Source organism: Cataglyphis hispanica, chromosome 15 (assembly GCF_021464435.1).
Source record: "Cataglyphis hispanica isolate Lineage 1 chromosome 15, ULB_Chis1_1.0, whole genome shotgun sequence".
Taxonomy (NCBI): Eukaryota; Metazoa; Arthropoda; class Insecta; order Hymenoptera; family Formicidae; genus Cataglyphis; species Cataglyphis hispanica.
Genome location: NC_065968.1, coordinates 4891187 through 4918235, shown reverse-complemented (window position 1 = coordinate 4918235; position 27049 = coordinate 4891187). Strand labels below are relative to the sequence as shown.

Sequence of the window (27049 nt, the reverse complement as noted above, 5' to 3'; positions counted from 1 at the left end):
TGCACGTTAGGTCTCATCGCTCCGTTGTACGCCAGTAAATGCGGGTATCAGGCCTAGCCTTGGCTAGGCGCCTGGATGGTCAGTTAGTCGTTGACAAACCACGTTGCCAGACATCAGTGAACGCTTAAAATCAGATGCAACGGAGAATCGATCGACCGTTGGTCGATGCTCCGATGAGTAGGATAGTAATAGATGACACGTGGATGTAGAACTGTCATTCATGAAGCCATAACAAATACTTAACAGTTCATTGTGCACAAGGTGTATTAGTAATTGAGTGAGAAATAGTGATTGAGTGTGAGTTGCTTTCGCAGTTGTTGAAAAGTGTGTCGGGAAGCGTATGTTGCTCCCTTTGAAGTTCGATCGACCTAAGGACAGCTGGGAGAAAACCCTTGGAAGGGGATGCTCTAAAACGGTGTGTCAGTGTGCTCGTATAAGGTACGCTTCTTACTGCAACGATTTACATTAATGCGAAATGCTGACGTCGAAAATCTGCGAAATGTTTGGAATCTCTGTGGAGTTTCTGTTCCAGTATTTGTTGACTTTTGATGTTAAAAAGTATAATAGATTTTTGTCGAAAAAAGACGAAGGCTTAGAAAATATCGCGAGTCTGTTTGAGTTGTAAAGAGATTTTTGTTTATTCAATAAATTAAAGATAAATCAAAGAAAACCACTTAACAGATTGTATGTTAAATTCGTTGTTGCGTTAAATAAAATAATTTGAATTTTTTTTCTTATATATTTATATATATATATAACAAGATTTCTCGTACTGATCGTTATAAACTGACTTTGGAATAACAAATGGGATTTAATATGAATATGAATATATATGACAATAGAAGTATACAGTAGAGTGAAGTTACCCTATAAATCCAAAGAAATTAAGAATAAAATTAGTAAAACAATAATGTAAATGTAAAATTGTGTGTGCATAACTCCTTGCCGGCATTGTTGACTAGAATTGTAAACGGAAGTATGAAACATCGCAAATATATGCCATCGTGCCAAGGACTAGTCTGCAATGCTGATTCGGATCTATCACTAAAGTAAAAACAGCTTTGTAAATAAAATTTTTTATGAATTTTTTTCTCTCACGGTATTTTTAATCTTGGTGTCCTCTTATGTTTTGTACATTTACAATTGTTTCTTAATATTAATTGTAAGAATGAAACAAAGACTTTTGAATAGAATAGAATAAAATAGAATAAAAACTAACAATTTCTCTATTAATTTTAAAAATACTAGAAATTATTGACAATAAGAAAATAAGAACGGTTCAAAAGAAATTCAAGATTGTATTTACTGTCTACATCATGATAGCATTTATTATCTGCTATCATCAAATTTTATTATCTTTGTATTATATATATATATATATATATATATATATATATATATATATATCCGTGTGGATGTTATGGAAATGTTATTCGTGATTTATTAAAACTAATAAAATGTTTTGAATACATATACGGTCTTGCACTTGGTGATATCTGCGAGAATTATCGCACAACTAAATACATAAAGCCTCCCACCCACATGTATAATTATGCGTGTGAGATAAAGAAGTTCATGAAGCAACTTATTCGCACAATTCCACTATTATTAAACAATTTTTTTAAACAATAATATAAAGAAAACAAGTATTTGGCTTTGTTCGAATTAATCAATAATAAATGAAATATAAGTTTTATCATAAAGTTGCTTCTTGCTTAAAATTAAATGAGGATAATTAGAAAATTTTGCTATCTATTTTTGTTTAACTTACAGTTGCGCAATGATACGTGCTGCAACTATATTGAGATAATAAATATTAATCATTATTTCATTAACAATGTCTTATGTTTTATTAACGAATGTGTATCTTTGCCAAAATCTTCCAGAACATATTTTTTAACATGATACAACATATTTTTAATATTTTTTTCAAATCATTTTAGATAATCATGCAGAAGGCGTCTAAATCCTAAAAGAAAAATTTATATTTGTTAAATAATTTAAATACAACATTTTACAAAACATTTCTAAACGTTAAAACGATCTATCGTGATAGAATTATAAAGAACATGATAAATTCAGTGTGATATTTCACAGCACAATTTATTTCTTAAGTATGATAAAATTAAGTAGCATTAAGTATATTATGCATTCTGTTGTTTAACTCCTCATTGTGATGTGCGACATGTTGATGTAATTGCATACAAAATACATCAACTTGGCATAAAATCTGTGCACATTTTGCTTACTGTAATATTTTGTTACTGTAATATTCAATGTAAACATAATTTTTCATATTAAATATATAAGAAGAAAAACAAACGCCAAAAAAATAATATAATAACATTAAAAATAAAAATACGAAATAATATCAAAATGTACCTTTTACAACACTTATCAAAAGAAAAATAATTTGTGTGGTATAAATTTTTATCGGAAATAATTATAATATAACTATACATAAATCATGCTATAGAATAAATATATATATAAATATATTGTCAATCCAGCTATTATTTATCAGGGGACGTTACGCTGCACCCATTCTGTCTTCCACACAGGCAGTTCAATAAGTCAAAGCCATTAGATGCGATTTATATATACGGATTTTCTGACATTCGATATACTTTCTCGTCTTTACCAAAAAATCACTCTAAATCTTACAATAAATTAATTTTTTTTTTCTTATTATTTTTTGCAAATAGCGTGTAAAAAAATTGAATTAAATATTGCAATTAAAAAAAGCGGTTAATGCTATATTTAGTTAACGAATATTTATCCCTTATTTTTATCTCATCATATTACTTCCTTTTTCTTTATGCACACGTAACACCATGAAAGCAGCTGTCAAGTCACATAGAATTATAAAGCAAATTAATATCGCTCGTGGTAGAATAATATCGTCACGCAATGTCATGTTTTTCCCCTCTTTCTATCACGTACATCATTTGCGCTCACATCTTTATACGATAAAAGCGTAACCGGCGCACCTCTCAGCAATGTCCCTATGTAATTGTGGCCCGTAATTAACGTGGGCGCGCCTCTTTTTGCTGAATCCTCTCACGACCAAAAACATACTCGTTCCCGTTTCCAGTATTGCTTAAATAACAAGTCATTTCGGAATCTTTCAGCTGCTACTCTTCCCAACAGTTTAATCACAAATCATTATACATACAGCTGTCAAGTAACACATGCGTAATTGTTATCAATATTAAAAAGTGATCTTAAATTATAATAATTTTATCAGACCATCTTTTTAGAAATAAAAATTAATGATTACATAAAATCGATAAGATTATTTTATACTTCACATAAATAATTTTGAATAAGTTTGAATACTCTGAAGAATTCAGTTCGTACCATACATAATAGAATTATGCAAGAGTAGCTGACAATGCGACGACCTGAGAACATATTAACGAACGTGAAACGTAACGATAGAAACCGGTTTATGAAAAAGATTTCAGATCTGAAAGAGACAGCGCAATCGTAAAGCGAAGAGCGGAACGTCAGCATTATGTATCTCGGCAAAATCAGGTTAAAGGTGTTCAACTGCGGCAGAGTTTTTATCGATTTCGAAGTTTATGTCGTAAAATTTTTAGAGAAATTTTAAGAATATTTTTTTTTTAAATATTCTCGCACATGTTTCCACTTATATCTCTTACTTCTTTGTTTCAGAGTGAAAGGCCATCCAGACAATTCGAGGCATGACGAAGTACTGGCTGAACGTGGCCCTTCTCAGGGTCGTTCTACCAGTCATCTTGGCCGGATGTGAGTCTCGTTCGCATAACTCTTTTTTCTAGTATATTTTTCACTTTCGTATCTTGTAGATTAAAAATGCCTTGCGTGTAATTTAGAAGTAATACAAGTAGATAAAAATAAACACAAAATATTTTTACACGTGAAGCTTGCACTATTTTGCATATCTGTTATATTTTTTGCGTATTTATTGCTATCTCAATTAATATTATTAATAATCTTTGTAATTAAATATGTTTATTGATATCCTGCAAAATTAAATTACAATAGAATACTACTAGATAAAGATACACATAATTAACAACTAGTAAAACATAAAATGCCGGTTTATCATACTTCATCATACATTTAAGAAATAAGAAGTAGAATCAAGGAATTTAATTTGAATTAGTTGGCTACCTATCTACATATTGCTTAACCATATTCGATATTATGCTAATTAATAGTTACGCGATAGCAGATAAAATATTGTACATTTCACAATATATATAACATCCTCCGATGAGAGAGATTGCGTGTGTGCTATATATATCCTTTACGCATCTTATTCTATTTCTTACTTTTCCTATATTTTAATATCTATCGGTAAATATATATTTATCAATTTTTAATAAACATTTATATTTTGGAATACTTTCTTTTATTTTAATTATATTTATTAACTTTCTCAGTTTATTTTTTGTTCCACATTGTTCCACATTGACATCATAAATATATGCCTAAGCGGCTTGAAGAGTATTCTAAAATTAGGAGCGAGCGCTTGAACTCGTGTATCCATATCATATGAGGACAAGATTTACTAATTTTGTCAAAACAAACATACGATCGCATATCGAATCACAAGTGTACGAAAGAAGCTCTTACGTTAAGATTATCTTACATAGAAATATAAGAAATAATAATGCCAAAATCTAAATAATATGATAATTTATACGAAGTTGCAAAGATAATATATTGTAATTTATCTATTTTTTATTCAGATTGTATTCTTTGCGTTAAATTTAAAAATGTTTAATAATATTATCAAAATAATACAAAAAATCAATTATATTTATCTATATATTTATGTGCAAAATAAATCAATCATTATACAAATTAATTAAATAATATAAGATATAAAGTAATATCACATTATAATCCTCATAATAATCAACCAAATGACTGGCTTTGTGTTTTATAAAATTATTCAAAGATCATTAACGAAAATTTCGTGCGTGTAGTTTTATTTCCGAAGCCGCTTTCGTGCTATAAAAGAAACCAGACTCATAAACCTTTGACCTTGTTCATCGAATATAAGAATTATATATGATAAAAAGAGCCTCTCTCTCTAATATAATGATTTTAACGTCCTTGCTTCAATCATCATGCCGCACGTGCGCACGATGTAAGTCCAAATTAGCTTATATTTTTGGTAATCAGGAAATTAAACTAAATTTGTTATGTGTATTATTGCTGAGTGTAACATAAAAAAGACAATCAGTTAATTATTCTATTCTTAATATTGATAATTTTATACATGTAACTGCTTCAAAAATAGATAATAATATATCAATATTAAAACTAAAGAAATAATATGAATCTTTTATTAATATTGTATATAATATTAAAAACATAAGAATGATTATTGTAGAAAAAGAAAAATATCTGCAATACCACAATACCTGTTAAAAAAATGCTGATTTAAAGAAAGAAATCAAACAGTGACAATTGTTACAATGATTAGCGAAATTTTGTGCAGAAGTCTGTGATAAACTTTACTTGGCAGCCACACAATGTCGTTATTTAGGTGTGTCGGGCAAATTTAACATGTGCTACGAATAGAATGAGTAAGTTGCTAGAGACGACTGAAAATGATACGATATTTGTGCAAACATTTTTAGAAAAGTCTAAATAATACAATTTCTAGCATGTTATAATATATCTGAACTAACGGATAAACTCACATTCATGAAACATTTGTAACGCTCCGAAAGTAATTATCATCGGCAGACCAAACTCCCCGCAATGATTGACATTAATTATCACATATGTTTGCCATATTTACATACCGGGTGTTCATTAAATCAATTATAAATTAAAGAAACATATTTATCTAGAAAACTAATTTTTTTCATTTTATTAAGTTAAATATATATATCTATAATATATAAAATATTGCGTATAATATTTATAATTAAATATTGATATTAATAATTAGATATTAAATATTGCGTATAATTTCTTAAATTAAAAAAAAAAAAATTAAACATTTAATACACAAATTAAATAAATAAAATTAATTAAATAAATAATAATAAAAATAAAAGATATTGTCAAAATACTCTGAGGGATTGAAATGTCACTTCCTAGAGAACATCGTTATTGACTGTGTGTCAAGTAACTCTCATCGTAAGTGACCTTTTCAAATGTAGGAACAATCATATCAACAGCTGCATGTGCTTTTTACGCGCTGTTATATGTTTCGTCAAGGAAAGGTCTCTCCTATTCTGACGACAAAAGCAAACTAAATCATTTTATAATTAAAATAAGATAGCATAAGATCTTCCTCTTTCTCTCTCTCCCTCTCTGACGAAATAATTGTGACTGTTTCTATTATCTTAATTAAAATAAAAAAATTTAATTTCCATTTTCATTCTCTCTTTATTTTATGTAACAAAAACGTGAAATTAGCACTTTATATTCTCAAATTCCTATTTTTTAAATTTAATATTTTCCTTAGATCTCATTCAGGAACTCTAGAACTCTTTAAAAAAGAACATTTTAAATTGCATATATGTGTAATATTAATTCTATTAATAATATCACAATTCTAAAAAAAGAAATGCAAATTTTATGTAAATGAATTTTAATTTTACAGGTACAATATGGCGACCAGTGGGGCTGTCAATCATCTATCTGGGATTGATGTTATATTCTCCGATGGTCCCAATACCGACCCACAGAACTATGGCAGGTCACACGGGAATATATCTAAAGACTTGCATCTGTTTAGCCTTCATTATAGCCATAGCTCAGATCACCTTTCACATAGTTCTCCTATCATTACCGCCCTACGGATACTTCCTGCAAAACTGTAAGCATTACTTTGATAAAAAATATATTATCTATAAGTATATTATCTATAAATCTATAAGTTTTCTAAATAAATAAATAAATATATATATATATATATATATATATATATATATACATAATTTTTCACTTAAATATTAAGATTTGAAAAATACATATCTTTAGTTTCAAATCTTACAAATAAATCTACTTTCAGGCGAATTTCTAGAGAAGGTTTTCAGACACATAGGCTTTGTCAGATTAGATAGCGCATCTGTATGGGAAATATTTTACTGGCTGACGCCAGAATTCTTAGTCTTACCCACTGTACTCGCCGTATATTTTATATGTCGTTTTCTTACACAAAAACGTATTAGCAATGAGGAAGAAGAGCCTTCTCTTCGTCAGGAAAATAAGCAGAAGAAAACGGAAGATAGTACCACAAAGGTAATCATATCTCCGTTCCTAAAAGAAAAATTATATATTTAATATAATTTCACAATTAGTAATTAATATATTTAAAATGTTACACACACATATATATATATATATATATATATATATATATATATATATATTTGCGTCATCCAAATTTTTTAATCAAGATTGCTCTAAATCGGTTCTGCACGCCAAACTGCCAACATTGTATTCCGCGAAAAAAAAATCGATACCTAGCCGAAGATAACTTACGCCTACGCACATCCATGATTCAGATAATCAACTTCCTGGGAGGTATCGGTACCTACGTCGTCCTGGCGTCGTTGTGCTGCGTCGCGGCCTTGAAACCATCGATAGAAGCGGCTTTCTACTTCCTGATGTTTCTCGGCGCCGCAACATGCTGGGCCTGCAACAAGGAATTGCGAAAGAAATTCGCCGTGATTTGCAGGATTATCATGGTTATCGTGATCGCGCACATTGTCGCGCTGCTCGCATATCAAAATGAATGGCCTCAGGAAATTATTCCCGTATCCAGCGCTTGGTCGCGTTATCTGGCCCTGGCTGCAGTTTACCACACCAACTGCAGCGATCCGAGAAATGTGGAGTATACAAATGATGCCGATTGGTTGATTTATGGATACGCTTTGAGACTCTTCTGGCTGTATTATGTCCTCGCGTTGCAATCGCAGTTTCTTAGTAAGAAGCCGGTGAGTTTAGATATTTTCCAATCTAATCACAATTATAATATTATAAAAAAATGATGATTTTTTTTCCAATTTTGATATTATTAATCAGAGAAAAGATGTTATTTAAAAATATTAAATTTATACACATTTTATATTAGGATATAGTGTATATAAAAATCATGTTACTAACAATAAGTAATATTAGATTTTTATATAATGTATATTTAATGTATTATTTAAAGCTTTTAGAACAAGATAGCTGTACTTTTAACGCTAATTACATTAAAATTATTAAAATTATTTTTTTTTGTTTTCATATTAAAAAGAAACATTTAGATTCAAATATATAATTTTTATAGATGAAGCTATAGTGTTAGTCTAGATAGAAATTTATTGTTGTGATTAATGGAATTTAATTAGAATAGCGATGTGATTAAATATCTCTTTATACAATATACTAAATTTTGTAATACAGTATTAGGCGGCATTTTCTCTCTATATTGTTTCTTTCGCAATTTGGGGTATACTTTAAACTTAAAAGCCTTTACTGTTCCAAATCATACGCTGTCTGCCAATTGCGTGTAACTTAATTAACAAATTTGTGGATAAGGAATAATTAACATTAGCAACGCAAATAGCATAATCATCTAACGGAATCTTTGAACTAACTCTGACTAACAGTAACTCAGAATTTATTATATAATTACAAACTCGCCAAATATATATCTCTTTATATATTTCTTTTTTTTTTGCAAAATTATGAAGATAATGTTTTTGTAATAATATTTTAAGTTTACGATATATATGCATATTATATATCAGATAAGTATAAAATCAAATTTATTATAATTATTATATAAATATAAATTAGTCGTAATAATTATAATAATATGATATTATGTTTCTGCAAATAAAAAAAATAAAAGTATGACTCAATTATGGAGAAGATAATTCAATATTCAATAAAATAATTTTGAAAATTTTTAAACTTGATATAATTTTGGCGATTCTGTCGATTATGATTTGTGGGAAAGTTTGAAAATATCTAGCTTTTACTAACAAGGCATTCCAGGCAAAAGAAACGAAGCGGTTAAGTGACAAACTGGAAAATCTGGACACTCCATTGTCCAGACACGTATCCATCAGACGCAGAACACCTTCTCAAAGATGGCAATCAGCGCGACGTAAGGCTCGCGTAAGGATTCGTCCCACATTCGAGCCAACTTGATATATGTACAATTGATGCTTCCACATTATTTGTGATTATGTAAAATCTCTTCCTTTTTGTCAGCTATATTTTATTTCAGATTTTATCTCACTGATATGGCACTGAATATCAAGATTGCATAAAATTTTCTATTTCAAATCCATTTTCCAATTGTTCAGTTGTCGATTTTTATAAAAACATCATTGACTTCTCGAAACTTTTAACATTGTCAAGCTTTTAAATATATCTGTCATGCATGTTTAGTAAATTTGAATTTTTTTCATTTGTTTTTATTTTTGGTAACATTTTCAAATTTACGATTATTTAAGCTATTAAAGAATATCTTAAAGTTTATCTTCAAATTTATTTTTATCTTTAATTTTTTTAAATAATATCTTTACTTGCTTATTGTGATTACATGTTATAATATTTCTCTTGCACTTTTTTATTTTATTTCTACTAATTATACATATAATAAATCTTTGTTAGCATTTTTAAACATTTTATTAAATGTGCATCCAATATTTTACTCACAAACAATTTTGATTGGAGAAGATTTTGATCTTAATCTTCATCATTCGCAGCTTTATTTATCAATAATCACTGTTTAAATTTTCTCCGAGAATTGACTTTTTGTAAAAAAAATTGGTTCGCCTATTTTAAAATACTTTTCGTATTTTTATTTGCTATCGCTTTCCAGATGTGCAGTTGTTGTTTAATGCTGAGCAAAATCTTTTTCCGTTTGGATGCTGCTATGTTTAGTTTGCGATTGTTTTAGAAGCCGGTCGTAGATTCGTCGTTACCAACAATCGACGAGCGAACACCTGTACGTATATCAATTAAATTTGCATGATTAATTAATTATTCACTAACAATCCATTCTTCTTGTGCATGTGATAAAAATAAATTTCGTCAAACAGTTCGAGATTTTATTCGTGCAAATAATCGTGAGATCTAGCGTACATTTGCGCGAATTGATCCCGAAAATGTTTACACACAAAATCATTATTATTAACAAGATTTAGCGAACATTAATAAATTGGTGAAGGTAAATGCATATTGTTACATTCATTTTGTATGAGCCTGCCATTACTAGCATGATAGATTGTTAGAAAAATGTTAGTTTAATAATAGTGATATGTAAAGTATATTTTATAAAAAAAAAATAAAATAATATTTTAATTATTATATTGAAAAATATTCCACAAAGAAGTAGAATGTTTTTTGTGCTGTACAGTTGATGCGATTTGGATCCGGCAGAACGGGACTTCTTCAAGATTCCGCTACCGGAAGTATTATCGTTCAGGACGGTCAACAGGACGATAGCATACAAATGCAAAGTCTCAGTGAAGGTAATGATATGAATATTATAGCACAATAATAAATTGATCCATAAACAATTAAAAATCATTAATTAACTATCTTGTAAATTAGAGGTGCCTGATGAAACACCAGGTATCATCGAACAAATAATTATGGCAGTATACTCCATCTTCCAATTAATAGTAAACTCATCATATCTAGCTACGAATATAATAATGATGGTAAGCAAGAGAAAATAAAGACTACGAACAAATAAATGGAAAAATTATGTTGTTTTTATCATCTTTTAGACATGGAGTATAATGTACCACAGCTGGACGACATTCGTCCTGCTTCTATGGGCATTGATTCTATGGATGGTGCCCGATAAACGTGCTTCCATGATGAAGTGCTCTCCCTTCATCGTGTTCTATGCAACTCTTTTGCTTCTCGGACAATATGTTTATAGTATGGATTTGAACGACGAAGAATTGCCACGAAACGTGAGCGGCATTGAAATTTCTGAAATTGGCTTTAGCAAAGCTGATGAGCTCAGCCGTTGGCATCTGATAGTTAAGGTACAAACTATAGTTAAGATATCAAATATTTTTTATAAAATTAATTTTTTTAATTTATATTTTCATTATTTAAAAATTATTAAATTATTAATATTATCTCTCTCTCTCTCTTTCTTAAATTTATATATCATATTTTATAAATTATATTATATTATATCTATATGTACAAACATAATACTTAAAGCAGAATTTTATTTATTTATTTAAAGTGTCTGTTTATATCGATGTTCTGGATTACTATGAGACAATATATGGCAGAACGAAAACGACAACAACGATTTTCCACTCTGAGGGACATGATAGCGCCGTTACACGTGTCTGTCTCGACAGCCACAACTGCCATGAGTCACGATCAACCAGAAATCAAGAGCAAATTTATGAAAAATGTCGGGAAGCTATTGCATAATTTATTGACGAAATTCTGGATTGCCGTGGTAGCAATCATGCTGTTCATCTGTGGCATTACGGGCGAACGTATGACAGTCTTTAGAATTGTTTACATGTCGCTGTTCCTCTTCTTTGTCATAACATTCCAGGTATCGTATTTAATTCTTAAGCATACTCACATAGGTACATATTTAAAACTTGTTAATAAAGATACATTTTATAAATAAATGGCGCGTGAATTTTCAGATATCGTGGATAGCATGGAGAAGAATGATGTACGGATTCTGGGTGACTGTCATTGGATATTCGATTGCCATGCTGATTCTCGTTTATACATATCAATTTCGAAATTTTCCGAGTTATTGGGAATACCTCGGTATAGATCAAGATTTGTGAGTAATTACTACTTAATTACTATTCCGTTCATTAGTTATTTAGATCTCCCAGTGAACGCATTTATTCTGTTATCATTTTAGACAAATGGATATTGGATTGGAAAAATACGAGATCAAAGACCTATTCGTGAGGTTGCTGACCCCAACGTTTTTCGTCATTATCACAGTGCTCCAAATTCATTATTTCCACAAAGACTTCCTCAATGTTACCAATATCGACAGATTAGAGTTTGTATAGAAACAATATATCATAAATGATTATATAATGACAATATCTAAAAGTATATGTCTTCATCAATTTTAGGCCTGAAAGCTCATTTAAACGTGCCAGCCTGGGATACTCGCCTAGTTTAAATATTCCAATATCTTCACCGGCTGACGTCACGCTCACTGAAAACGAAAATAATACAATGTACACATTGAAGCAGTTAAAACGTACATATGCTTTCAGCATTTATTTTCTTTGCCGATTATTATCATTATTCTAACACATCACGAAGTTCTATCAAATGTTTATAAAATTTCTTACAGATATGTCAAAATTAGAAAGAATTGCACTATTTCGAAAAATAACAAAGCATTTAGTAAATTTTTACAATTATGCTTGGCTCTTTCTCGAAATTCACATGCAGAAAATTGTTTTTATTTCATTCATACTTTTATGTATCAATGATGTAAGTAAAATATAACTATAATTTATTACGATTGTTAGATTAAATAAAAAATTAACTTCATAGATAAATATGTTTTAGGTATGCGCGATAAATTTCTTCTTTATCGTCGCCGTAGTTGTGATGATTAATTTCAAAAGAAACATTCAAATAAAAGCAATTAATGTTATGGCTGCGATAATATCGCTTTTAATGGTCACCAAAATGTTGTATCAAATCCAATATATCAATCATGATAACTGGAACGTCAATTGCACTGTAAAAACTGTTATATATTTTATTACAACAAAGGGGAAATTTTTCTTATAATTTAATTCCACGTATTATTCTAAATAATTTCAGAGATACGGAGAGGAGGGCAATCAACAATATGCAAGCAACAATACTGTCTACAACATAGCCGAATGGTTTGGGATGAAAAAAGCGGGACCGGGTAAACTTCCGGATCTATTGAAAGGCTATATTGGCATCGTTACTGTGACGACTTTCAGAAAAATTATTAGGATTCGTCAATGGTTTTATCGGCATAAAAAAGGAGAACCATTGGAGACTCCTCAAGTAATGTTTCCGAACATCACTAGAGCAGATGCTGATAAGGGATTGCCAGAATGCTTAAAGTTCCTCTTCAACTACGGTTTCTACAAATTCGGCCTTGAAATGTGTCTCATCGGAATTGTTACGCTGATCGGCACAAGGCTAGACTTTTATTCTGTTTTGTATAGCGTGTGGCTGTTACTATTTTTCCCGTTAAAGAGGAAAACCGTGGCGCGAATCTGGCCTTGTTTTAGAAGTTTTGCCATTATTCTTCTACCTATTCAATATATCATCGTTGTGGCTCCACCTTCGTGGCTTTGTATAGGTAATATGATGACAAATATAAATCTTTAAATTAGATAAAGCAAATAAATGATTTTTTCTTTTTTTTCAATTTGTCTTAGAATATCCATGGAGCGAGTCTGAGGTGATGAGAAGATTGCAGGAATGGATGTATCTTCCTAATCCAGATTTTCCACCAAATTCTAAAAAATTGATTTGTGAGTTTTGTTATTTTTATTCTTGAAATTGACAAAAAAATTTTGCAGCATTGTTAAACATGTCTCTCTTTGTTTTACATTCAGGCGATTTTATCTTACTGATGATGATCGTGCGGCAAAGTCTAGTCTTTCATATCGAACAACAAAGCTTACAGTCTGGCAGAAGTTTTGTAGCTGGCCATAATTATTCCGTCTTTCAAGATATGGAGAAACCAAATTTTGTGAATCCTATCAAAGATTACGTATCGCACATTCAATCTTGGCTAGACATAATCAAACGCGGTTGCATGATGAGTCTCATGTGGGTGACATTGTCGATCATGTTCTTGGCTGGAACGAAAAGAACAAATCTCTTTTCGCTTGGTTATCTTATAGGAGCATTCGTATTCCTTTGGCAAGGAAGCGACTTTTATTTGAGACCGATGAAAATTATTTTAAAATGGTGGAACCTGCTAATCGGATACAACGTTATTGTTATCTTTTTGAAGGCTTTACTTCAGGGTGTGGGCTGTGTCCTCATCAAAGATGTAAGTTTCAATGCTATTTTTTATAAAAAGAGCATGTTTCTCTATATTAAATAGAAAATTTTAATTAAAATAATAATTAAAATAGTTAAAAATAATAACATAATAGAAAAATTTAATTCAAAAAGCAACAAAAATTAAAAATAAATAAAAACACAGAAGATAATCTAAAGAAAAATATATAAAAATTATTAAATTTTTTTATATTACTAGCTCGAACATTCAGCCTGTTGGCTAGTGCAGTTACTTGGCATCGCATGTCTGAAAAAGTTCAAGAGCTCCAGTGAATTGCCGGATCTCGTCAATTCCGAGTGTAACGTCGCTAGAGAAGATATCGGAATGGTTTGGGATGGATTATGCCTTTCTTTCCTCTTAATACAGAAACGACTCTTCAAAAGCTACTACTTCTTTCATATAGTGGATGAGACAAAAGCCATGAGCATCCTAGCGTCTCGTGGCGCCGAACTTCTTGAAGAGCTCCATCAGAAGCGTATAGATATCCAAGAGAATGTGGAGAAAACAGTTTTAGAAAAATTGAAATACAAAATGGATAAGATCAAGGCTAACCAACAAAGAATACAGAGACCAGCTTACAAAGAAATTCAGGCTCACAAAGTCGGTAAGGCAATCCTTTCTTGATGATAAATTTAAATAATATTCACATAGAAAAATAATATATATATTATATCGAGAAGTAATTCTGAAGAAAGTATAATCGTTATTTTTCAATAAGTGATTATAAGGTTTTATCTAGATTATGAAGTATTGAATTTATAATCAACTTTCTTTTAAAAGTCCTTAAAGCACATATTCTGTTCTAATAACAACGAATATTCTAACTTAAAAAAACAGATAAGTTAATTTTTTAAATATTTTTAATAAAAAATCGACACTCGTTACTCTCTTCATAATATCAATCATTTTCAGTTCTACTAACAAATAATTCCATAATATCAAATTCATAAGATTTATAACTTTCCGCAATATCACTATCATTTCGTTGCAACGCGTTCAACACATGCAGTAGAGACGTAATATCTGTATCTTTAATGCGTAAAAAAGAGGGACAGGCGCCACTGGCGAGAACCTCCAGCATGAGCTCCTGCGTATCGGGACATACGCCCCCGCAAGGATATCAGACGCCTCTGGACGAGGACGACGACGAGCCACCTCCGCTGACTCCACGAGCGGCATCCCTATTACAGGCCCCTACACCAAATTCCGCCGTTATGACGGCTAGCCTCGAGGGCTATCTCGAGCCGACTCGTATTTCGTTTGGTTCGCCGCCCAGCAGCGAGCTAAATCCTCGGGGACCGTCGCCGGACGAGACATTTCCGGTATTCTCGCCCCCGCCTTACGATCGGAATCCGACCGATCGATCGCTAACATCATCCGTGCGACATCGGCGTCAATCCAGTTTCCCGAGCGGTCCGCCGTGGATGAACGAGCTGCACACCCCGCGCCAATCGATCATCTCGACGGTTTCTCGTTCCCCGCATTCGCATCACACCTGTAATCGCTCATCTGCAACAATCTCCTCGTCGCCAGTGTGCCACGATGTCTTATACATACGCTTATATCTCACGCCTGCATACCTAAATCTTTCACGAAACATTTTACATTGTCTGATGTTTGTCTCGTCTTGTTAGGAGTGGTAGGAGTGTCTCTTTTTTTTTAGTAGTAGAATATACTGTATATATAAGATGTATAACTAAAAAGAATTAATATTACTGTACATAAACGTTTACCTTTACAGGTCTCTATCTATGCATATTCATCTTCTATCATTCTTTATTTTTTATTTCTTTTTAATCATAATTATCTATCATATATCTGTTACAATTTAATGATAAATCTTATATTTAAACTTTAAATTTTCTAGCATATATATATGCTAAGAAATTTATAAATTAAATATATATATGTCCAAATTATTTCTATAAAATAAATAAATTTTTTCTTATCTCTATTAATGATGATAATTTTTCATACAGCAATTTCATCAAGGACTCAGAAGCGAGGAATTTAATTGTGAATTACTTGATATACATATGTGTGACATACTGTAATATATTATGTGCTCTGTACCAATATTGCTAATTTTTTTTTAGTTTTTTTCATTTTTATTTTATTTTTTATTAGATGAACTTTATCCAGGAACACGGCCGTTGTACAAAATTCGTACGCCGAAGACTAACAGAGAGGGTAAATGTATATTATAGCTATCTGTGCATTTCCCTAATCGATGTTCCCATCCCCCAATGATCCTAGATCTATTCTACAGTTTAACTTGTATATAAAATGTACAATCTAAAAATAGAAAAGCTTATGTATAATTTGAAATGCCTGCTGTATCAATAAATTTCATAATTATTTAATTATCTATTGACGTGCATATTTGTGTATTCTTAATGAACGCGGAAATGTAAAATGACTGTATTAAAATTACAATATAATAACCAAATGTCTTAAATATCCCGGCACTTTCTTCTAATTATATTATCACTATACATGCATGGCTTTTGCTTACGTATTAGAAATAATTTATTAAAAACCAATAATCTCTTTTATAATTAGCAATCAGATCGGGAGACTATTACATGTTTGACGATCTGGATGATGATGACGTTACCGATTTGGTTCCTGACAGCGAAGCTGAGAAGAAAGAGAAAAAACGTGTCCGTGAACAGGAGCGACGAAAAAGAAGAATGACTATTTCGGAGGTATGTATATGTATCAGATTATTCATTATTTTGATTTTTCAAAGATTTCCGTATGAATTTGAGTGTGATTATGCAGTGAAATTCAATAAACAATTAAGGTTTTGTGTTATACATCACTAATCTTCTAATAAGATATTATGATTCATCGAAAATTGAAAAAATTCCAAATATCATACAAATAAATTTTAATTATTTACATTTGTATGTTTTTGTGAAATCTTTATATTATATTTATAAAAATATTTTGAGATTAGACAGACCATTTTACAGCCAAATGGTAAATCTTTTCACATAAAGATCACAAAAAATCTTCTCATGTATGCCGTTTTTACTACCTATTATCTCTCTTTTTTTTTTGCTCTAAGTTTACCGATCGCATCTGTCAATCCTCTCTCTCTCCCTTTCTCTCTTTCTGTCTCCTCGTCGAAGATGAAAGACCCACGCAATACGTCCGGACCAAAACGACGCATGAAATCGTAAATATTGAATCGTGAGAATTGACGCGTAAGTCTCCTTGCAGTTGATGAACACGCTGATTAAGACAGACATTGAAATCGCGACGCACGTCGCCATGTATGGAGGGACCGAAAAGGACGCGCTGAAACTCCGACGTAGAAGTGTACCCTTGACTCGGAAGAAATCATCCATGTCCTATCTAAGCGCTCGCTCCGAGACTGATACTGCCATGGCTACCGATGTGAGACATCCCCTTTCCCTTTAAAAGGCTGCATGATCGCTGCAGGCACTTATTTGGCTATAATCGTCAACTTTTACCCTTGTTTATAACACTGTCTCCAAATGACTACATCAAGCAGACAGATCTCACTATTGAATAACAATGTGCGGTTGATTTTTGAAGAAAAGATTGAATCTTATATCTTATATAAAAAATATATATTATTATAAAGTATATTATTAGATTAATTTATTATATATATATAAATGCTAAAATTTTTTTTTTCTTTTTAACACTCTCTGTTTCAGAAAAATCAACTGCACATTACTTTATTAATAAAATCCGATTTTTGGCTATTGCTTTCCTGTCCTGCAAAGTCCTGTTTTGCACAGTTTCGTGCTAGTATATTCTTCTTGTTAGTACCATTCTTCTGTATTACTGCTTCTTCGTTTGTCGTAAAACATTCTATTCTACTTTCGTCCTTTATATTTTTATTTTACTGATACCTTAATCTTGTTTTTTGCGAAAAATTATTAACTTGCCGCATTAATATTATTATATATTTTTCTTTTATACAATTTTTTTCCAGTATTCCATAATTTATAAAATATTCTTTATACAATTTAATTTATATTATAATGTATATATTATAATATTTTTATTTATGTTTTATTACGTCTTTTATTTATTACGTTTTTTATTTGTGTCTTATCTAAATACGATTTAACACGAAATAATATAAAGTAATCAGCAGCGTATTCTTTTATATAATAATGATGATTATATATAAATATATATGTGTATATATATATTTTTAATAGCGTTTATACAACGCTTTTACTTATCGATGACACTTTTTTCTTCTCTTCTGAGCTCTCGGCTTAGTAGCAGCAAATTATAGGAAGCAAAATCTCAGTATGGTCTTTGTTGTCTTCACATCGTCTAACATCGTACTTAATTTTAATTAATTTATATGTCGTAATCACGCAAAACTTTGAAGTATTTCATCGTTGATGTATACAAATTTGTTTAAAAACCAGCTTATTTCAAATTTTTATAAATCTATTGTAACTCTCTTTTGTAATTATATGGTGATTGTACGCTTGTTATGTGTACAGTATGAGTACATCTATAAAAAATATTAAATATAATCAAGAGTAAATAAAATAAATATCTTGATTATGATTAAAAACTGTCGATATTAGAAATAATTTTGAAAAATCTGGGATGAGAAAAATATTAGATTATCAAACATCAAAAAATAAAATTATTGACAGATAGCGCCTAAGAAAAGTTTTTTAAATTCTATTTTAAATTTTTATAGGAACGTAATAATTATTCGTTCAAAATTATTCGTACAATTACTGTTCAAAACATTTTGTATGCACTTTTGCATTTTTATCGACAGATTTAATTATTTTCACGCTCACGATTACTATTTAAACACTGTGTATGTATGCAATATTCTTAGATATATATAAAATTTATTGTAAAATTAATTAGGGTCCCGATCGAACGAGTCTCACCTCAGTAGATATGGAAGATAAAGAAGCTACAGATTTGGCTAAAACGCCGGAATGTTCTGACGAAGAGGAAGATAAATCAGAAGACAAAAAGGAAGACGACAAAAAAACAGAAGACGACAAAAAAGCCTCGTTATCCACATATTTCAAGTTTCTCTTGGTGATGATCAACAGCACTTTAACATCGATGACGAAATATCTCAATCAATTCTCTCACGATTATAGATATATCCGCAAAGTTTTAGCAAGAGAGAAAAAAACTCTAAAGGTAAAAATCATATTAGAAAAAAAAATATTAATTTCCACAAATAAAATAGTTGCAGTATTATTAGCGATTATTGTGTATTTAGGCGAAACCAGATTTTAGAATGGGAACGCGATTAGGAATAAATCAAATGTGGCAGCCGATACCTCTAATACAGGAACGGTAAGTTTGCTCTCACTCTCTCTCTCTCTCTCTCTCTCTCTCTCATGTATTACAAATCTTATAATTATAAAATAAAATTTTGCATTGTAGTTGTTTATTATATAATTAAGAAACTGTATATATTTATTATTCTTAATTATTATTTATTATTCTTAATTCCATAAAAAATTTTAGCCTCCACAAAAAATTTATTCTCCTTTTTGCTACCTTAGGAAAATTTATATTACTTATTGCTTGTAATTATAAAATTCTTTTCACAAATATAGGATATTAATTACTCTCACGCTATGTTCCCTCGGCTTTTCAAGCGTCAGTTTGTAAATACGTAGTTGCATAAATTATTTATAATTTGTGTAGCTGCTATTTGAATATATGTTTGTTTAAATAGATACAAGTCTACTTTTACAAGACACTAATTTCCTGTATATATATATTACGCAACATAACACTTTAAATCTTCTTTATATCTCTTTATATTATCTTTTTAATACCTTACCGCATATATATTCATAATCTAAACCAAATAATTAAAAATATTTTTATAATCGTAACAGTAAATTGTTTCAGTAAACAGTAAGACAATTGCGGTAAGGAATTAATTTGTAGTTCTTTAGTGTTGCAAAGCATATTTCAAAATATTAGCGTCAACAAGCATTTAGAGTTAATTTGTGCTTTCTTTCCTTATGTTCTATTAGAGTCTAAAATAGTAAAAAGTCTAAAACCCGGTATTTAAAGAAGGTATAAATATATAAAGAGTGTAATTTTAGCGATCTCAAAATTAAAAAAAAAAATATGTAGATGCTAGTAGTAAATGTGCTTGCTGTAACAGATCAGCTACAAATGGCAATACCGAGGAACAGATAGATCCTGGCGAAGGTCCGAGTCAACCCCGTCCACAAGATGAAAGGTAAGGGCATTTATGTTGCTGTAAAATGCTTTAAGTGAAATTTTAGTTTATAATGCATAAGACTAAGATGATCCTTTACCTCCAATTTACCTTTATCGTAATTAATTTTGACAAATATATTTAATTTTTTATCAACCTTATCTGTGCATGCTTAATTGCAAAAATAAGTTAATTGTATATTTTTCGCATGATTATATTCGTACCTTCGTTTACTAAATTTTGTTTTAATTTTTTTACCTTATTAAAAAATTTAACATATATAATATATTCTTTATTATATTTTAAGCAACTTTGTAAATTATTATCTTTACTTTTAAAAAATGATATTTTGTTTAAAAACCAATGTTAAATAAAATTAAAAAAAAATATATATTTAAAAAACATTAATTAATATACACAAACAATAAAAATATATTTTATATATTATATTCAAATATATTTTATTATAAATATTTAAAAAAAAAATTTTATTTTATTAAAATTTTTTTATCATTATCTTCTTTTTCTCTATCATTGTCTATAATAAATAAATATCTAAAATTGATAATATAGTAATGTTTTTGAATCTTGATTAAAACTTTTTGCATTTGAAATACACTCGTACGAAGTAAACGTAGAAAGAGCGTGGTGTTGTCTGTGTCAGGAAGGAGAGTTCGCTGACAGTGCCGCATATCCGAATTCTGGCGCCGAGTTTGGAGCGAGGATTGGACATGTCCTCCTCCAGGTATCGAAAGTGTGTCGTGAAATCCAAGCATTTTGATGTGCTTGGCCTCCTTATTATTTCAAACGCACTATTTGCACGCCTGCCCTCGCATGCGGCACGTCAATCAAGATCTTCTTGTATCCATTTACCTGACACAACACCTATTTTGCGTGCTATATTTTGTGAAATCCTTAAAAAAAATTATTTTCTGACCCGATGAGAGTCATGTAATGATTAAAATTGCCTTACGATGAGTGATCTTCGTATCCCTTTAATTATCATGCACATTAACAGAAACAAATGATGTTGAACTGCGGTAAATGCCAATGTTTTCGAATGTCTTTAGCTCTATTTTCACAGGAATAATTTTTGAATTGAGCTTTAAATGTGCTTTTGATATCGATTTTTCACAGAAGAAAGATGCATTTCTATTTTAATTTATACTGTTTAATTTCAAAACAGAAAAATATTTTTATGTGTTACAATATAAAAAAGATACTTTTCTAAAATACTTTTTTATGTATAACGTTTTGATTTAAATTAAAATTTTTATATTTTTGTTACATGTTAAGAGTTACTATATTTTAAATTAAAATAATTTGTTTATATGTCTTATGTAAGATCCATCTTTCATTTAAGTAACTTATCATCTTTCTTCTATGAATTTGTGTTGGATAAATTATATATATTTAGTACTACAAAATATAACTGACTGAAAAATTTTATGTATGCAGCACACTTTTCTCGCAAGCTTTAGCAGCCCAGAAAGACGAAGAGATTAAAGAACTTTCAGAAGTGGATCAACCACCCATCATACAGCTGGCAGCATCTATTTGGTTTGGAATCCTCGCTCATTCCAGTTTACTCTGTTACTTCATAATATTTCTTCATCAAATTAAGAACGCATCTGTATTGTCAACACCATTGCCGCTTATGGTATTTTTATGGGGTTCTTTAACGATCCCGCGACCCTCTAAGACTTTTTGGGTAACATTGATTGCATATGTGGAGGTAAGAAATATATTTTATTGTTTTTATTTTTGAATATATAATGGAACCAAAAATACATAAATTTTCAGGCCATTGTCATAATAAAATGTATTTTTCAATTGGAATTGATTCCTTCACCACGAGTTCCACCAAGCAATCCATTATACGTGCCAAGAATTATGGGCGTTTTAAAGAGACCTAATTATGCTCTTTGGGATTTATTACTGCTTCTTATCTTATTCTTTCATAGGTATACAGAATACTTGTTAATATATGCAAAAATATTTTATAAAATATAATGTCATGTAATTGATCTATAGATTAATGTTAAAATCCTTGGGCCAATGGACGGCTTCATCTATTAAACAGCGGAAAGTTATTCCTTCTCAAATAACTATGCCATCGAAATTACCACCTTCTGACAGAGAAGAAGAATCTGACACACAGAAAGAAACTGAGTATGTCAGTCGATCATTACTGAAAAATATTTTATTTTCACGTATCAATTTTCAATTATAAATATCTTTTGATTATAAATGTCATGCTCATCTCTTTAATGTGCTGTAGTTCTCATGTAGAGGTAAAGACACCTCAAGAACGATCTTTAAATGCCCATGTAACGGATGATACACGCGATGTTCCATCAACAACAGACGATAACGAGAAACTCGTAGCCGTGCAAGAAGAAATGCATCCTCACAATAAATCTTTGTCTAAGACAATGGATATGACGTAAGTAATAATTAATATATTTTATCAAAGCATATATAATATAAATTTAAAAAATTTATTATTTATTATTTATTTTATTATATAGTAATTTATATAGTAAAATTTATAATTTATTATTTATTTATATAGTAAAATAAATTTATTTCTGACATATTATACGTAATAAAGATCAAATAGAAATAATATTTTAAAAAACTTTAATTTTAAATTGTATTCTTTTTGATTAAACCAAATTATATTTTTTTAATTTTGCAGCGTCAACAAATATGCCGAACCAATAAAGAATTTCTTTGAAACGATTATCAGTCCAGTAGGCAAAGAGAAAACAAATGTTTACGCTTATATGTTCCTTTGCGACTTCTTCAACTTCCTCTTGCTCATCTTCGGCTTCTCCGCATTCGGAGTAAGAATATTCATTGCAAAATTTGTTACGTTATTTAGATTTATATAAATAATAATATTGATGTGCATATTGTACGTGTGATATTATGTGTTTTCCAATTTTAGACTCAACAAGGCGATGGTGGTGTAACGGCTTACCTTCAGGAAAATCGAGTTCCTATGCCTTTCCTGTTGATGCTGTTATTACAATTTGCCCTAATCGTTATCGATAGAGCTCTTTTTCTCAGAAAATATATCGCGGGAAAATTAATATTCCAATACTGTTTAGTATTCGGTGTTCATCTCTGGATGTTCTTCATTTTACCGAGCGTAACAGAAAGGTAAAATATAATTATTATTATTTTCTCTCAACATTTATATGATGTACAGCATATTAATAATTGCAGACAATTCAATGATAACCTTGCGCCGCAAATCTGGTACATGGTGAAATGTTTCTATCTTTTGCTAGCAGCTTATCAATTACGACAAGGTTACCCAACTCGAATACTGGGTAACTTTCTATGCAAAAAATACAGTATTATAAATTATGTCCTATTCAAAGGGTTGGTAAAATATTCATTATAAATATTTACATTTATTGTAAATAAATATAAAATTTTTTTCTATATTTATCTAAAAATTATCTCGCAGATTTATGTTGGTTCCGTTTCTCTTTGAACTTCGCGCAGTTATGGATTGGATCTGGACTGATACGTCTATGACTGTAATGGATTGGTTTAAGATGGAAGATATTTTTGCTAGCATTTATCAAATCAAAGTAAGTTATATATGAATATATTATAAATAATACTATGTATAAAAAAGTATAAAAAAGGACTTAATTATTTTCTCAACATAATATACTTTTTATAAAATTTTAGTGCATGCGAGGAGTCGAGTCAGACTTTCCTCAACCACGTGGAGAAAAGAAAAAGCAACTGAGCAAATATTTGGTAGGCGGGAGTGCTCTCTTCTTCATAATCGGATTAATTTGGTTCCCGTTGCTCTTATTTGCGCTTGGTAGTACAGTTGGTATATCGAATTTACCTTATGATGTATCTATGAAAATACGGATCGGCCCATACGAGCCCATCTATTCCATGTCAGCGCAAGGCAGTTCTATTATTGAATACACGGAAGACCAATATAAAACTCTCACAAATATAAATTCGACAGATAGATCGGCGGTTACATTTTTTGAAAATTATATTTATTCTGATGTGGCTGCAGTAAGGTTCAACACTTTCTCGAGAAAATTTTGGAGTATCTCTCCACCTGATAAAGATAGGTTCGTTCTATTAAAAAAAAAAATTATAACTTTGAAATAGTTAATTTAAAATCTATAAATATTTACAATTAATAAAACCTTTTGAGCAATGGAAAGTTAGAAGTATAAATATAATAAAAATATTTTATTACCTTCCTGGAAAAGCAATAATAATGTTGGGAGATAAAATCTCATGCGTTACATAAAAATATTTCAAAGATTTATCATTATTATTTTTTTAGATTAAAAACGGAACTAGCTTCTAATACTACGACAATGGTTGTACATGTGGAATGGACAGTTTCAAGAAAAACAGACGTTAAGGATGCTACTGGAATCACTACGACGATTCGTGATATAGAACTGCCGCCCTTCGTAAACGGAGATTTCAATCCTGTAAGACAAACATTAGTGGACATGCTAAATGAGGACGCTAACGCAGAAAATGCAACGATAATATTCCAAAGCGCTTTTCCAAAATTTCTTAAAGTTACTGCTAGAACCACCAGCGTTGTTCCACAATTAATGCGATCGCATCGTTCACGTAAGTAATTGGACACTTAATTGAATGAGCATAATTAAAATTAATTAAAGAGCAATATTAAGAAAAAAAAGATTATTACTTTTATGTTTCTAGTCCAGACAGATCATGAAGGTAAAGATGACAAATATCTCTATAGAAACATCAGTATTCATTTATCAACAAAGAAAGATTGTTGCGCTCATCAACAATGGTGGGTGATTCACGAGACATGCACTGATGTTCTATACGAAGATGTTCTGAAACAGGTGCCACTAAACGATTGCGATAAATATATTATGATGTTTCTGTTCAACGACAAGGCTTTCCCCAAAGAATTAAGCTTCATCAGCGGATTCGGGTAAGTTTATAATAATAAAGATAAAAAGAGCTTTTTATACATGTGTATATTTTTAATTATAATTTTACGAAAAATAATGAGAAAATATTTTATGAGCTCGTTATTATCTAATAACATTTTATATAATTACAATATAATATGTATAACACACAGGATTCTTGGTTTATATACTACGGCAGTAATAGTTATAAGTCAGATGATGCGGAAAATCGTCAGCGATATGGCACCCAAAATTATGTTCGACGATTTACCTTATGTCGACAGAATTCTTCGCCTTTGTTTAGATATTTATTTGGTTCGCGAAAGCGGCGATTTATGCCTCGAAGAAGATCTGTTCGCTAAATTAATCTTCCTATATAGATCGCCAGAAACACTCATTAGGTAAGCTTTTGTTTATAAATTTTAGATATTACTGTAATAGATATATTAAATTTTATATATTATATATTATAATATTATTACAATTGTCTGGTTATTTATAAAAGTTAAGTTAAGATATGCATACAAAAGTTTTAAAAGATTTTAGTAGTGGCTGTATAAAAAGCAGCGGTTGAGACAATTGTTAATGATAGATTAATGATCGGCTTAAAATATACATATTTTGATTTTTAGTATACCTTAGAGTTACAACAAAATTGCAAAAAAATTGTTTTATTAGATGGACGAGACCACCCGAGGAAGGAGAGCGAACTGATAATGAAGATCAAGAGGAAGAAGAAGAAAGAGGGGAAGAAGAAAGAAGACAGGGAGAACCATCTCATCGCGATTAAATTGTAAAAAAAAACAAAGATTTTATAATAATTAATGTTTCGTAATGTTTCTATAAATGATGTTAGGCTAGAACAAATTTTCAAGTATATATCTCATGCACATATTTTCAAATTTAAAAAAGGCAACTTATTTGTCTTGCAAAAAACTCAGGAATTCAATGTGAGCCTAAGTATTTGTTGAAAAACAAAAAATAATGAAGTGGTTGTTCCTATTTCAAAGCTATACACACACACACACACACATATATATATATACATATATATATATATATATATATATATATATACCAGAGTAATTATATTCAATATAATTACGTAGAGGAAATGCATGAAAATATTTATATATAGCATTTAAGTAACATGCTTGTAAAATATATCCGATCCGAAAGAAGTATGACGTAGTTGTAAAGATTTTAAAAATATATCATTGGTTATTAATACAGTAATATATAAATAATATATAAAAATATTTATTAATTATAAAATTTTGTTAATTTTTATTATGCATTAAAAATTTTTTTTTTTTAACTTTTCACAAAATATTAACATTGATATCACAATATGATAAATTCTTAAAAATAAATTTAACTGTAAATGAAAAGTACAATTGTCTTAAAATGCTTTCATTGCCAAATGTGCGCTATATGTACATTTAAGATATAAAAGAATATAAGCAGATGTTGAATCAACAGTATGATTGCATTTCAGTTTTTTATACGTTTCTTTAGTTGTGAATGCATATAGCCTTGTAGTTTAGCTAATTTTTTAATGCGTATTTTAAATAATTAATGAAAAATGTATCGCCAAAAGAGAATGTTTGTACATATACACAAATAATATGTGTATAAAAATATAATAGTTTATTGTGATGTAAGCCTAAGACATTATTTTTTTTTCCAAACATATACATAAATTTATTCTCTTTCATATATGTTATTTAAAGCTCAGAAAATTTTAATTTTCAATATATCAGATATTTTCATCTCTTCAATAAAAATGTATTGATTCATTGTAAAATACTTTAACAATCATAA

General features: G+C 29.9%; 1 protein-coding gene across 8 annotated transcripts; it reads left to right on the top strand.

The window, feature by feature from the left end:
• Positions 1-46: 46 nt before the first annotated feature.
• LOC126855028 (piezo-type mechanosensitive ion channel component) lies at positions 47-26889 on the top strand. Of its 8 annotated transcripts, none has more exons than XM_050602311.1 (40): positions 47-438; positions 3679-3771; positions 6617-6832; positions 7028-7257; positions 7524-7955; positions 9007-9129; positions 9923-9967; positions 10379-10493; positions 10576-10685; positions 10755-11021; positions 11231-11557; positions 11655-11800; positions 11885-12031; positions 12108-12238; positions 12335-12477; positions 12556-12732; positions 12817-13333; positions 13413-13508; positions 13593-14035; positions 14246-14651; positions 16175-16237; positions 16610-16755; positions 17276-17452; positions 18935-19222; positions 19305-19381; positions 20211-20288; positions 20932-21012; positions 21726-22002; positions 22071-22231; positions 22302-22439; positions 22549-22713; positions 22969-23116; positions 23221-23435; positions 23502-23660; positions 23749-23875; positions 23979-24385; positions 24607-24908; positions 25002-25245; positions 25399-25626; positions 25904-26889. In XM_050602311.1, exons 2-40 carry the CDS (start codon positions 3708-3710, stop codon positions 26013-26015), a joined length of 7728 nt encoding a protein of 2575 aa, XP_050458268.1. In that variant the 5' UTR covers positions 47-438; positions 3679-3707; the 3' UTR covers positions 26016-26889. The 8 variants fall into 8 exon arrangements, with proteins under 8 accessions (XP_050458268.1, XP_050458267.1, XP_050458271.1 ...); XM_050602310.1 differs by having other exon boundaries at positions 9920-9967; XM_050602314.1 differs by lacking the exon at positions 9007-9129.
• Positions 26890-27049: the final 160 nt, after the last annotated feature.

Bases quoted from the DNA above. Each gene is read 5' to 3' on its own strand.
- LOC126855028 (XM_050602310.1), top strand. From the start codon at position 3,708: ATGACGAAGTACTGGCTGAACGTGGCCCTTCTCAGGGTCGTTCTACCA. The intron at 3,772-6,616 runs GTGAGTCTCGTT...TTAATTTTACAG, and splicing joins ACCAGTCATCTTGGCCGGAT to GTACAATATGGCGACCAGTG. The intron at 22,440-22,548 runs GTATGTCAGTCG...AATGTGCTGTAG, and splicing joins GACACACAGAAAGAAACTGA to TTCTCATGTAGAGGTAAAGA.